The sequence below is a fragment of the Pan troglodytes genome, chromosome 3 (genome assembly GCF_028858775.2).
Source record: "Pan troglodytes isolate AG18354 chromosome 3, NHGRI_mPanTro3-v2.0_pri, whole genome shotgun sequence".
NCBI lineage: Eukaryota > Metazoa > Chordata > Mammalia > Primates > Hominidae > Pan > Pan troglodytes.
The window spans coordinates 8,292,889-8,306,269 of record NC_072401.2 but is presented as its reverse complement, the minus strand read 5'-3'; the positions used below and the strand labels follow the sequence as shown (position 1 = coordinate 8,306,269).

The 13,381-nt window shown below is 55.5% G+C and overlaps 1 protein-coding gene and 1 long non-coding RNA gene across 19 annotated transcripts in view; one reads left to right on the top strand and one right to left on the bottom strand.

The window, feature by feature from the left end:
- The window catches only part of ABLIM2 (actin binding LIM protein family member 2), a 193,398-nt gene extending 183,401 nt beyond the window's left edge, over nt 1-9,997 (top strand). For 17 of the 18 annotated variants that reach the window (XR_010156438.1, XR_010156426.1, XR_010156436.1 and 14 more), the window contains one exon: nt 8,212-8,331. Coding sequence is in view for 1 of the 18 variants with exons in the window: in XM_003310247.6 (XP_003310295.1) it covers nt 8,212-8,325 (114 nt within the window). In the remaining 17 variants the exon portion in view is untranslated. Of the gene's footprint in view, nt 1-8,211 lie in introns of all 18 variants that reach the window. The other variant, XM_003310247.6, reaches the window with a different exon arrangement.
- On the bottom strand, nt 1,169-5,600 carry LOC134809860 (uncharacterized). Its single transcript, XR_010156439.1, has 2 exons — nt 4,889-5,600; nt 1,169-2,351 (listed from the first exon to the last, which is right to left on the bottom strand). It is a non-coding gene; the product is annotated as an uncharacterized LOC134809860 (long non-coding RNA).
- Nucleotides 9,998-13,381: the final 3,384 nt, after the last annotated feature.

Sequence of the window (13,381 nt, the reverse complement as noted above, 5' to 3'; positions counted from 1 at the left end):
CTGTCTTCTGAGTTAATTGCAGTGTGGAAAATGAATTTTTTTTTGAGACAGGGTCTCACTCTGTCACCTAGGGTGGAGTGCAGTGGCACAATCACAACTCACCACAGCCTCAACCTCCTGAGCTTAAGTGATCCTCCCACCTCAGCCTCCTGAGTAGCTGGGACTACAGGCACGTGCCACCATGCCCAGCTAATTTTTTACTTTTTGTAGAGACAGGGTCTTACTATGTTGCCCTGGCTGGTCTCAAATTCCTGGGCTCAAGTGATCCTCCCACCTCAGCCTCCCAAAGTGCTGGGATTTCAGTCATGAGCCACTGCGTCCAGCCTGAAAATGAATTTCTAACCCATCTTAGGTGTCCCCAACTTCCCAGTACAGACAGGCATATTGCTCCTTAGATAGGAAAGTGTATCAACCAGGGTTTTCCAGAGAAACAGAACCATTAGGTGGATGGATGGTGGTGGATGAATGGAGGGATGCATGGATGGATAGATGGATGGATAGATGGATGAGTGGATGCATGGGTGGGTGGGTGGATGGATGGGTGAATAGATGCATGGGTGGGTGGATGGATGGGTTGGTGGATGGATGGGTGGATGGATAGGTGGGTGGGTGGGTGGGTGGGTGGATGCGTGGGTGGGTGGATGGATGGATGGATGGATGGATGGAGGAGTGGATGGATGGATTGGTGGATGGGTGGATGGGTAGGCGGGTAGGTGGATTGATGGGTGGATTAATGCATGGGTGGACAGATGAACGGATTAATGGGTGGATAGATACATGAGTGGATGGATGGGTGGGTGGGTGAATGGATGAGTGGGTGGATGGGTGGGTGGGTGGATGGGTGGGTGGAAGGGTGGGTGAATGGATTGGTGGATGGGTGGGTGGATAGATGGATGGGTGGATGGGTGGATGGATGGATGAATGGAGGAGTGGATGGATTGGTGGATGGGTGGATGGATTGGTGGGTGGATGGATTGGTGGATGGGTTGATGGATTGGTGGGTGGATGGATTGGTGGATGGGTGGATGGGTAGGTGGGCAGGTGGGTGGATGAATGCATGGGTGGATAGGTGAATGGATGGATAGATGGATGAGTGGATGGATGTGTAGGTAGGTGGGTGGATGGATGGATGGATGGATAGATAGATAGATAGACAGACAGACAGATAGCCACAGCCATATACTAAGAAATTTATTTTAAGAACTTGGCCCACACAATTGTGCAGGCTGGCAATTCTGCAATGTGAAGGGCAAGCCAGCAAGCCAGGGACTCAGGCAGGAGTTGATATTCCAGGCTGGGTTTCTTCTCTGGGAAACCTCAGTATTTACTCTTCAGGCTGCCAACAGACTTCATGAGGCTCCTGCATTATTGAGGGCGATCTCCTTCTCTTGCAGTCAGCTGACTGTCAGTGTGAGCCGCATCTGCAGCACACTTTCACAGCAGCATCTAGAGTAATGCATGACCAAACAACTGGGCCCCACAGCCCAGCCACGGCGACACATACAGCTCAGCCGTCTCAGAACGCAAGGTGGATGGGTGGAAAGGGACTTGTTGTCTGGCCTGAGGCCCTCCCGGTCCATGGCTCGTGGATTCACACTCTGAGACCTTTCTGCTTGCTTGGCAGGGCAGGGCTGAGCAGGAAAACAACCCTGTAGCCACAGGAGTTTTTGTAAATTGCACACTTAGTCATAAATGCCATTGCTCTTAGGCTAAAAACCAAACTGCTTAACACGGTCCAGGGCCCTGCAGGGCCTATCCTGTCCTCACCTTTCCTGGCTCAGGTCCAGACACCTCAGCTTTCTTTTTTTTCTCTCTCTTTTTTTTTTCAAGACGTAGTCTCACTCTGTCGCCCAGACTGGAGTGCAGTGGCACAATCTCAGCTTACTGCAACCTCCACCTCCTGAATTTAAGTGATTCTCCTGCCTCAGCCTCCCGGGTAGCTGGGACTACAGGCATGTATCACCATGCCTGGTTAATTTTTGTATTTTTAGTAGAGACGGGGTTTTGCCATGTTGGCCAGGCTGGTCACGAACTCCTGATCTACCCGCCTCAGCCCCTCAAACTGCTGGGATTGCAGGCATGAGCCACTGTGCCCAGCCAACACCTCAGCTTTCTTATGCTTCCTCCAGCAGCCAAGGCTCCTCCTGCCCCAGGGCCTTTGCACATGCACTTTATTCTTCCTGGAATTCCTTTCCTACTTGCCATCCCTCACCCTACACACACACAGAGCAAGGGGAGCAGCTCATTGCTGGAGTCCTGTGGTTTCTTGAACTGTCAGTCTTCCAGGCCCTGAGGCCAAATGTACACCAGGGTTTGCTCAAGCAGTAAGAGCCCAAATTGTTGGAATGCGCCTGAAAAACAAGGGCCCCACAGTGAAAGAATATCTCCTTTGTTTAAACTCATCCAACTGGTCTGATGAGAGGGTGTGTCCTGGTAGACTGAGGGTGACAATAGGAGGTTTGGAGCCACATGGGTGTGTCTGAGAGATGGGTTTGCACCAGAATCCCGGCCTCCCTGGCCAAGACAAGGAAGAGAAACACAAGCGGAACTGTGTGGCTGGGAGAAAGCGTCGGGAGTCAGGAGAGTGGCAGGCAGAGGCCAAATTCAGGGGCCTCGTAGGCCAGGACAGTGGCGGGGGAGCCCCCGTGGCGCCACAGCAGAGAGCAGGACAGGCAGTGGAAGCTGGAGGTGTTGGGAGGCAGCACTGCAGAGGGGAGAGCCCAGATTCAGATTCACAATGCAGACCAGACATCTTGTCCCTCAGTGAGGATGGGACAGTGCTGTGAGCAGACAGGCCTGTGCCCACCCTCATGGTGCTGAGAGCCAGAGGAGGTCAGCACTGACTCAGCCTTGAGGGACACAGCATAGCCCCAGGGCCTGCTTGGTGAGCACAATCCAGGAGGGCCTCCAGGAGGAGGGGACACTTGAGTCAGGACCAGTAGGATGACAAAGAGCTGCTGGTGAATGGGAGAGGGAGCACTGCGTGGTGCTTCCCCTGGGCTTTCACAGTACACCATGCAGCAGAGGAGTGGAGAAGAGGCGTGCAAGGCTGTGGAGGGGCAGGGCCCTGGGGCCACCTGACAGCCACGTCATTGCCCCGCTAAGCCGCTGTCCCTCTGTGCCCCATAGGCTGTGGAAGAGGTCCCGGGGTATGGAGGGAAGGCTCTCCTGGAGGGGCAGTGGCCACCGTCATTATGACAGTGATGTCACTGTAGGTCCTGCAGGGACCTCCTGCTGGGAGGGCTGGAGCTTCCGGGCCTGGGCCCGGCTTAAGCGAGACTCACCTCTGTATGCAGGGCCTCCTTGTGCAGGCCAAGGCAGTGTGAGCCGGTGGGATGCACCACGGAGCCCAGGCCTTGGGAGAAAAGTGGCCCCTTGCTGGCCCTGGGGGCCCAGGCTGAGCAGGGCTAGGACCTGAAGCCCACCCGTTCAGCCAGCCCTGTGCTGGTACAGGGGGGTGGCTGTGACTGGTGGGCTGTGTGGAGGAAGGAGGTGTCAGAGTCCCTCCCAGGGGTACCTCTGAGCTTGGTGGGGTCGGGGGAGCTGGGAGTACCCTGAGGGGACTTAGGGCTGGAGGTTGGTAGGGGGGTAGGCCAGGGCAACCTGTCCCCGATGGAGTGGAGGTGGCATAGGTCCCTGAGGCTTCACCACAAACCTGAGATGGCCCTGGAGGTCCAGGTGGGAGGCAGGAAGTAAGGGTGGAGGAAAGGTCAAGCCACCTAACCTGGCTCCCAGGTCTGGCTCTGCCACTTCCTGGCTATGTGACCTTGGGCAAGTCACACAACCTCTCTGAGCCTGAGCCTCCTGAGGCAGTCCCCCTGCCATGCTGCAAAAATGCCTCCCTGCAGGATGTTCCCTGGGGAAACCGGTGCACCTCAGCAGTGAGGCCGCCCCACCCTCTGCAAAGACACCCACCCCAGGCTTCCTTCCTTCCAGCTGTGCTTGTCCTGCGCAGGCCCTGGGGGTGAGGTGCACTCCTGCAGGGCCTTCAGGAACCTGGGGCCAGAGGAGCTGGCTTGAGGCCAGAAAGCTGGCCCAGTCTCTGGGGTCAGCTGGGCCTCACCCACCCTGCCTGCCCTGGCAGACCCATGGAGAAAGCCTGCCTGCCTCTGGCCCTGAGTGAGATTGAATGCCAGTTTTGCAACTGGCCACAGAGTAAGGACCTTTGAGCCCCTCTCACCTAGGAGGCAGGGGAGACTCAGCCGGGTGAGGTGTGACACTCAGAATTCCACAGCTGGAGCCCAGAGTTATGAACAGACCCCCTGCTGGGGAGAGCCCCTCATGTGACCCTCACCCAGCCTTCCGGATACCCAGGCAACCAAGTTCTCTCACGCTGCAGACAGAAAACAGGACTGGAGCCTGCGGGGAGGTGGTCCCTGCCAGCCCCCTAGACCCCTGGCCCCAAGTCCTGGGCCCTGTAGGCCACATACGAGTGGCCTGGCCCAGCCCACATGCTCGGGACACCCCCGGCCCCTCCCTGTTGCTATGGTCTGCCCAACCAGGCTGCTCCCCAGGGCCTCTGGTGATGGAGCGTCCCAGTCCCAGTGCCACACTCCCAGAGAAGGTAACCATTCCCAGCAACTTCAGAAGCCACCCAGATGCTCCCTCCACCGCCCCCCCACAGTCATCCCCAAGGGCACCTCTGCTTCCCACACCCACCTCCCAACACCCTGCCAGCCTTCCTGCTTGCCCGCCAGCTCCAAGTCTTCCTCGAATCGCCCTCCCCGGAGGCTCCCACAGCCTGGAGCCCATGGTGTCATCCTCACGCCTGCCCTTCTCTCCTTCCCCAGCATGCGGGGCACGCCTGCCCACCGTCCACTCCCTCTCCACTCCTCCCTCCTCCAGCAAAGACCTGATGCCAGCTAAACCCAAGAGACCACTCACTCACCAGTCCTCCTCCCTTTAAGTACACGATTGCAGATGGCAGGGGGCACACCACCCCCTTGACACCTTCCCTCTGCCCAGCAGCACCTTTGCGCCCCTCCCTTAGCCTCCCCCAGCAGGAAGCAGGAATGTGGCCACAGGGAGGCCTGCCCCAGGCACCAGCACTGAACTCTCCTTGCCCTTCCGGTGTCAGCCTCCCCTCCTTTACATATTTACTTACGTGTCAGTTCACCACCCCAGCCTACCCCTGCCAGGGGCCTTGTGTCTCTGACTTTCCATGTCTGGAACAAGGTCTGGTATCACCAGGTCTTGGATAAAGCTAGAAATGATTTTCCTTTTTCGTTCCTTTGATCTCATCCATCTTGATTGTTCCACCATAATTCAGAAGATGGTGATTTTGTACCTGTAAGTGCAGGGCTGCTATCTTAAATGACACATTGAGTGTCAAATGTCTTAAGAGACGCGGTCTGAAATGACAATTCTAAGTTTCTGTGGACTGGCTGATGGATTTCTCAGCACCAAGGAACCCTGATCTCAGCACCACGCAAGTGATTCATTTCTGGCAAGCACCAGGATTCTTTTCCTCTTTGCAAACTCGAGATAGCAGCAGGCGGCTGAGGGCCTCTTCCTGGCAGACTTGCTGGATAGGCTGTGTGTGTGTGTGTGTGTGTGTGTGTGTGTGTGTGTGTGTGTGTGTGTGTGTCAGAGAGAGAGAGAAAGAGAGACTGACTCTGAGCCCAGATTCAACTAAAACATGGCATTCTGGGGGATTTCCTGAGTCCCTCCTCCAGATCACCCCAACTACTGGGGCTGCAAAATCCAGGGCATACCACGCAGATTTGGTGATTCTTGTGAAATGCGTGAATGGCAATGGTTTACACTTTTCATAGTTGACCAGATGTCTCCACTTCCATTTTCTCTTTTGCTAATCACAGTGATTCTAATATAGCACTTGAGTTTTTTGTTTGTTTGTTTGTTTGAGACAGGGTCTCACTGTGTCACCCAGGTTTGAAGTGCAGTGGTGTGATCACAGCTCACTGCAGCTTCAACCCCCTGGCTTCAAGAGATCTTCCCACCTCAGCCTCCTCAGTAACTGGGACTACAGGTACACGCCAGCGCACCCAGCTAATTTTTGTAATTTTTGTAGAGATGGAGTCTCACCATGTTGCCCAGGTTGATCTCAAACTCCTGAGCTCAAGTGATCTGCCCGCCTTGGCCTCCCAAAGTGCTGGGATTACAGGGGTGAGCCACCACACCCATCCAAATTGACCATTTTAACTATTTTATTTTATTTATTTTTTTGAGATGGAGTCTTACTCTGTCACCCAGGCTGGAATGCAATGGTGTGATCTCAGCTCACTGCAACCTCCACCTCCTGGGTTCAAGGGATTCTCCTGCCTCAGCCTCTCGAGTAGCTGGGATTACAGGCATGTGCCACCATGCCTGGCTAATTTTTGTATTTTTAGTAGAGATGGGGTTTGCCATGGCTGGTCTTGAACTCCTGACCTAAGGTGAGCCACATGCCTCAACCTCCCAAAGTGCTGGGATTACAGGCGTGAGCTGCCACCCCCGGCCCATTTTAACCATTTTAAAGTGTACCATTCAGTACAGTTCAGTGTATTCACAACATTGTGCCACCAACCCCACTCTCCAGCTCTGGAACATTCCAACTCCGGAACATTCCAGCTCCAGAACATTTTCTTCACCACAAGAGGAAACCCCATACCCGTTAAACAGTCCCTCCCCATTCCTCTCTCCCCCAGTCCCTGGCGACCACGAATCCATGCTCTGTCTCTATGGACTTGCCTGTTCCGGACATTTCGGAGAAGTGGAATCATATACTATGTGGTCTTTGGTGTCTGGCTTCCTTCATGGAGCCAGTGTGTTTGGGGCTCGTCCATGCTGTGGCACGTGTCGGAACTTCACGACCTTTTAAGGCTGAAGGCTATTCCGTCACATGGACATGTCACATTCTGTGTATCTATTCGTCCATTGATGGACACCTGGTTTGTTTCCACATTGCAGTGATTTTGAGTAACGCTGCTAGGAACGTGGGCGACCATCATCTCTCTGAGTCCCTGTTTTCCATTCCTCCGGGTGTCTGTCCAAGAGTGGATGGCTGGGGCATATGATAACTGTGTGGAGTGTGTCGCAGAACTACAGAAAACTCCCCACAGAGCTGCACTGAAGCCACGCTTTTCAGAGGGCAGCAGATGGGGATTCAGGGCAGAGGCTGGCCTCTTCCTGTCACTGGCCTTCTCCAGCCTCTTTCCAGTTCCTCCTCTCAGCCCCGCCCAGGCAAGGCGAGGGGAGCAAAGGGAAGCATCCCCGTGGATGGAAAGTCCCAGGCTCCCTGGAAAAGCTCCTTAGGGGAGGGGACGCCTGAGCCAGCTCTGAGGGATGCGGGGTTTCTCAGAGCCTGAGAAAGACAGGCAGGAGAGTAGGGGTTGCAGGCCCTGCAAGGCAGAGCTAGAAGGCAGGTGGCTGCTTGGCAAGGAGCTCCACAGAGCTTGCGGTGGCTGAGGTCATACTAACACATGCAGCCAGCACCCATGGGTACAGTCCACAGCCAGTGCTGACCTATGTCCACGCCTTCCTCCCCACAGCTCCAGGGTGTGGGCTCTAGGGGACCCCATTACACAGATGAGCAGACTGAGGCTCCAGGGGCTAACTCACTCCTGTGGCATCTCAGAAGCACTGGTATCCATGCCCTGACCACCAAGCTGTGTGCCTTTCCACGGTGACCACAGACAAGAAGCTGAGCTCAGAGAGGCACAACAACTCTCTCACGCTTACACACCAGGGGCTTCCGGTGGAGGGAGGATTTGCGCCTGGGCCTGGGCCGTGCCTGGCATTCTTGCTCACTGTCCGCACCCCACCCTCCTGGGCTATGAAGTCCCGGGGGTAAACCTTCCACCTCCTGCTCTCGGATGGCAGCCGTGACCACTCACTGAAGTAACAAATATGACCACTGAAGGAAATCTATAAAAGCTCAGACATTTGCACGCAGGTGGGGGTCCTGCTCTGGGGCATGTTAATGAACTTGGTCCACAGCAGCAGTTGCCTTTGTAGGAGTCAAGAGCAGAAGATTCTGGCTCCAGCTCCACCACTGGGTGCTGTGTGTCCCTGGCAGGGTCGCTGTCCTCTGAGCTCAGTTCTTTCACTGCAGAGAGGGTGTCAGGAACCGCCAGGAGGCCGAGCACGCTGAGGGCCACCCCGTCCTCAATGCAATCCTGCCCCTGGATTGCTTGGCGGCAGCAAACTGCCCAATGGTGTCCCTTGCTGCGTGGCTAACTGGTCCCTTCTGTTTTGCCTTTTTGTTTGAAGAGACACTTGTCGCCCGAGGAGTTCCAGGAAGTGTTTGGGATGAGCATGGAGGAGTTTGACCGCCTGGCCCTCTGGAAGAGGAATGACCTTAAGAAGAAAGCCCTGTTGTTCTGACGGCTGCCAGCCTGCCCCACTGGTGTGTGCCGGGCGCCGAGGCGAGGGGCCCCTGGCGAGAACCGCACACACCCCTCCCACACACCTTGCTCTGGCTTCTCTGTGTCGATGGGGTGGGCGGGAGGGAGTCCCCCAGCAGGTGCGGCCCCTGCACCTGCCGGCGACACTCCTGCCGGTAGTTTAGGGCCGAGACGGCTAGCTTCACACCACCCTTCCCCACTGTGGCTTGGTGTCAGGGAGAGGCTGCAGAGTGGCCGTGTCGGGCATCAGATGGAGCACACAGGTGGCTGCAGCCCAGCCCACCTTCCCAGCGTTCTCGAGGTGCCCTGGCCCCGGTGCTAGGCACATGGGGGACAGAGGTGGCCGGGACGTGAGCTGTGAGGCTTGTTGATGACGGGTGCTGACACCATCATCGGGGGTGGGCACACGGCCCTTCGGAGCCTGGGCAGCCTGGCCTCACAGGCAGACTCGCAGACGGGGCAGTGAGCGTCTGGGACAGTGCCAAGAGTGGGGTGTGTGATTTTTGCAGGCGTCTGTGTTGGGTCTCTTTAGGCACAAATGTCAACAAGGGACAAGACAGGGCACCTTCCGCCAGCGCCCCTCCATGCGCTGCGTTCCTCTTCCAGATCGCCCCCTAGATGCCTACACAATATCTTTAAAGTAACACAGAAGTTTTTATTTTATTAAAAAGTATAGCCTACTTAAACGCGAGATGACATATATAGAGTTTAATTTTACGGTCCCTCCGCAGGGGAGCGGCCTCCAGCCTTATTCTCCACCGCTCGGATCTGTGTGGTTTCAGTCTGTTCTTGGTGTGGTCCTCATACACAGAGCTCCCTGTCTAGTTTCTTTTCTTTTTCTTTTTTCTTTTTCTCGTCACACAGGTAACCTTAAAGACAGACCCCTCTAAACAACGCTTTGTAAATACATGTGAGGTATAGCCACCACTGTTTTCCTTGCTGTTATTTTTCCAAGTCTTGGGGAGAAAACATCCTCCTCTGATGGCCAAAGCCCTGGAATCAAGGGTTTCCACGTACCCCGCCTAATACCCGACGTAGCTCTTGATGCACCGTCCTTGTGCTGTGGCTGGCGGTGTCTCAGCCTGAAACATAAACCCCACACGCCCCAGGAGCGATGTGCTCCCTGAAACAGACAACCACACGCTGCTGGGGAGAGAAGGATGGAGATAGGGTGGAGATAGGATGGAGATGTGGCTCTTCTCATCTTTGAAGCCAGCAGGGCATCCCAGAGCAGGAGGCTGGCCGGGCTCCCCAAGCGAAGGCGTTGGTGTCTGTCATTAGGTGTGTGTTAGGGTGCAGCGCCGGCCGTCACAGGATGCTGATAAGCGCGCTGAGAGGTGGATGAAACACCGAAGTCTGTTTCCCCATCCGCAGTGGGTGTTGCCTCTTTGTGTGTGTCCCGATGTTCCTGCCTGTGAGTCGGCCTTACTCCGTTTCCTTAGCGCCCATGACACACCAAGTCCCGTTTCGCACTCGGCTTCTCACCCGCCCGGCTCGGCTAGGGAGGGGGACTTTTTAGCACCTAATATGCTTCCTGCCATTGCGCAATCTGAGCCTGAGCAACTGGAAACCCCCATTTCTCATTAGTGCAATGTCATATCTGATCCCAGGAAGCCTGGAAAATAAAAGACGATGCATTATAACTTGCGGAAGTACAAGATCACTTGTTATGAACTTGTGTGATTTTAAAGGCAAGGCCCCTTCTGCAAGCAGTGCTTGCGGAGGGCACCCGTTCCAGGCTCAATGCTGGGTGTGCGCATGGGGCAGGTGAGGCCTTGGGGAGGGGCCAAGTGTCTGCATTAGGGCCCTGTAGGACATTCCCCAGAGGCAGCTTGCACAGACACATTCCTGGGCCCTCACCAGGGCCAGGCCCTCTGCTGATGGCAGTGATGAGGGAAACCTGATACGCACCTGCCCCGGAGGCTGGGGAGACAAGGGCAGCCAGGCTGATCGCTGCTCTGTGGAGCTGGCCCCAGGGAGGTCCCAAATACACCCCTAGGTCAGGGGAGGCTTTCTGGGCAAGATGCTGCCCAAACTAAGTCTTGATAAATGGGAGGTAAGGGAATAAATACCTCCCCAGTAAGGGAAGGGCATCCCGGGCAGCTGGAACAGCAGTAGCGGAGGCGCTGAGGCTGGAAACAGCCTCCCAGGTTCTGGAAAATTTGGTGGCTGGTTATGGCTGAGCACAGGGCCAAGGAAAAGGGTGGAAGGAAAGTGACTGCAGGCAGGGCTCCCACAGGAGATTAAACAGTGCCCTGCTGGGATTAAACGTCTCATCATCTCTAATCTTATTCCAATGAGATTCATAATTCTTTTGAACTTTGGGTCTTCCCCCAAAAAGCTTGTCCATACACACAACCTGCCATCACCGTCTACCCAGTTACACACTCAGAAATCAGCATTCTCCTTGGTTTCTCCCCCTGGCCCCAAGGACAACTGTCAGCAAGCCCTGGTAAGTGCCGCCTCCCATGCATCGACCTACAGCTCTCCACCTGCACAGATACCACCGTGGAATTATCCAGTGGGACATGCTGAGAACAGGAGGTGGCACTCTGACCCATGACCCTGGACACAGGTATAAGCCTGGTGTGGCCCTGGCAGCCAGAACGTGCAGGCACCCTGGCCACACTCAGGCCCCTCCCCTACTACAGCACAGCCTTCCTCTGCCATCTGCTCCCACACTTGCCCCTGGGCAAATCTTGTCCACCCAACGCCAGAGTGATGCTTTGAAAACATCGGTCAGATCACACCAAGCTCCCAGCGGCCTTCTTCCGTGGCCTCAAGAGCCAGGACTTATGTGACCCCCACTTGCCATTCCCGTCCCCCCCGGCCCCTGTGTTTGTCCCCATGGTCACAGCCCCAAACTGTGGCTCTCTCTGAGTTCTGCAGACACCAAGCCTTCCGGCTTTCACCCATGATCTCCCTCCTGGGAGAGCTCTGCTTCTTCTCAACACAGGGCCCCTCCCTTCCTTCTCAGTTCGACTCAGAAGCTCCCCTGTCATACAGGGCCCTCTGCTGACTTTCCAAATTGCCACCCATCCCCGCGCTCCTCACGGTACCTCCTCATGCCCTCTGTGTATCAGCAGTTTCTTCTATTTTATTTTATTTATGTATTTATTTGAGAGAGTCTCGCTCTGTCACCCAGCCTTGAGTGCAATGACACGATCTCCGCTCACTGCAACCTCCACCTCCCAGGTTCAAACGATTCTCCTGCCTCAGCCTCCCGAGTAGCTGAGATTACAGGTGTGCACCACCACACCTGGCTAATTTTTTGTATTTTCGGAGAGATGGGTTTCACCATGTTGGCCAGGAATGGTCTGGAACTCCTGACCTCAGGTGATCCTCCTTCCTCAGCCTCCCAAAGTGCTGGGATTACAGATGTGAGCCACCGCGCCCGGCCCACAGTTTCTTCTTTCTCGCTTTATTGACCATTTCCCTCCATCAAACCCTAAGCCCGAGAGGACTGACGATTTTGTAACCGCGCTCTATGAACTGGGAATATCTTTGGAGTATTTCGTAGCAAGGCTAGAGTCCATCTGGTTTCTGTGCTTTCCCCAAAGAGTCTTATGGCGTTCATGCTTCTAGAATGGCACCGTCCTATCGCACTGCCTGTGATGACGAGGACATTCTACATCCACACTGTCCAACACGGCAGCCACCAGCGCTTGAAATGCAGCCAATGCGAGTGGAACGGAGATTTCAATGTAACTCATTTAGAGTTAAGGAGCCACGTGTGGCTACTGGCTGCATACTAGACAGTGCAGCACCCTGAGGATTAGAAACGGCTGCTGCCCTAAGCTGAGACATGCATGTCCACAGGCCTTGGGATCTGTCACTCTTGTCTCGCAACAAGTGTTCATTGGTGCCTGGTCTATAGGATCAATTGAGAATGCACTTGCTGAGCATGCATCTGTGCCTGGCACTGTCCTGGGTGCAGGGGTGTGCTTGGCACAGTTCTTGCCCTCCAGGCCCATGACGTCTGCCATCTGAATCTCAGAGCCCCAGGTTCTAAGCCGGTTTGGCTCAGTCTTCCATGCCAGTCTTCATGTCTGACGGTGGCACCAACCTTCCCAGATCAGCACCAACCTGGGCCTGTGTGAGGAACTCCCGGGAGAGATGGGCAGGGAGACGTCGGTGCCTGCAGGGCCTCCATCCTCAGCCCTTCTCCCCAGGGCAGCTGTGCATTCCAAGCTACTTAAATCTGAACCAAAAGCTTCAGAATTCACTGCAGCCAGGCAAGAGAACGTGACAAATCTCACACGGGTCTTAGTGTTTGGTTCAAAAGTGACACATGTCACCTCTAGTGGTTGGAACTAGTCACATGACCCTGCCCAGCTGCAAAAGGGTCCAGGGAGCACAGGCATTCGTCTGTCTGAGAAGAGGGAGGATGAAAACCGGGAGCAAGCCTTACCAACTACAGCCGAGGCTACACGGGTATCTTCTCTTCCCCGAGTCCAAGCCCCAGTGCCTTCGGTGGCTCTTGGTGTGAACTCACTTGGAGCCCTCCCCTGCCCTGGCCACCGTCCTCTGTGGGTGAGCCATTCACTTATTCATCCACGCAGATCTGCACGCTGGCTCCAGCCTGGCCCCCATACCCCCCAAGTCTCTCTTATGTTCAGTGCCCCCTCCTGGAGGGCTTTCACCCACACAGCACCATGTTCTCCTCTGTGACCTGCTGTCCCCAGCACAGGTGATCAGATCAAGGATGGCCCCTGAGCCATCGGCAGAGTGGATCCCTAGTGGCCCAGGGCAACGGCTGTGCCCCATGGAGAGACTTTGCTCTATGTGGACATTGATCTACCCAATCCGAAGCCCTCCCAGGGAGGTCATGAAACACTCAGGGAGTTGATGGGGGGTGGGCAAAGCAGGGAACACTCAGCCAGAAGCCTGAGCCAGCAGAGGCCATGGGTAAAGAGAAGCAGGAGGAGAGATGCTCACCAGGAGAGGAGGAAGAGGGGGAGCCCAGAGGGTGTCAGGGCTGGCAGAGTCTGGTGGACTTTGCTGACCACTTGGGCTGCACTTAAGCCCATCCTGCC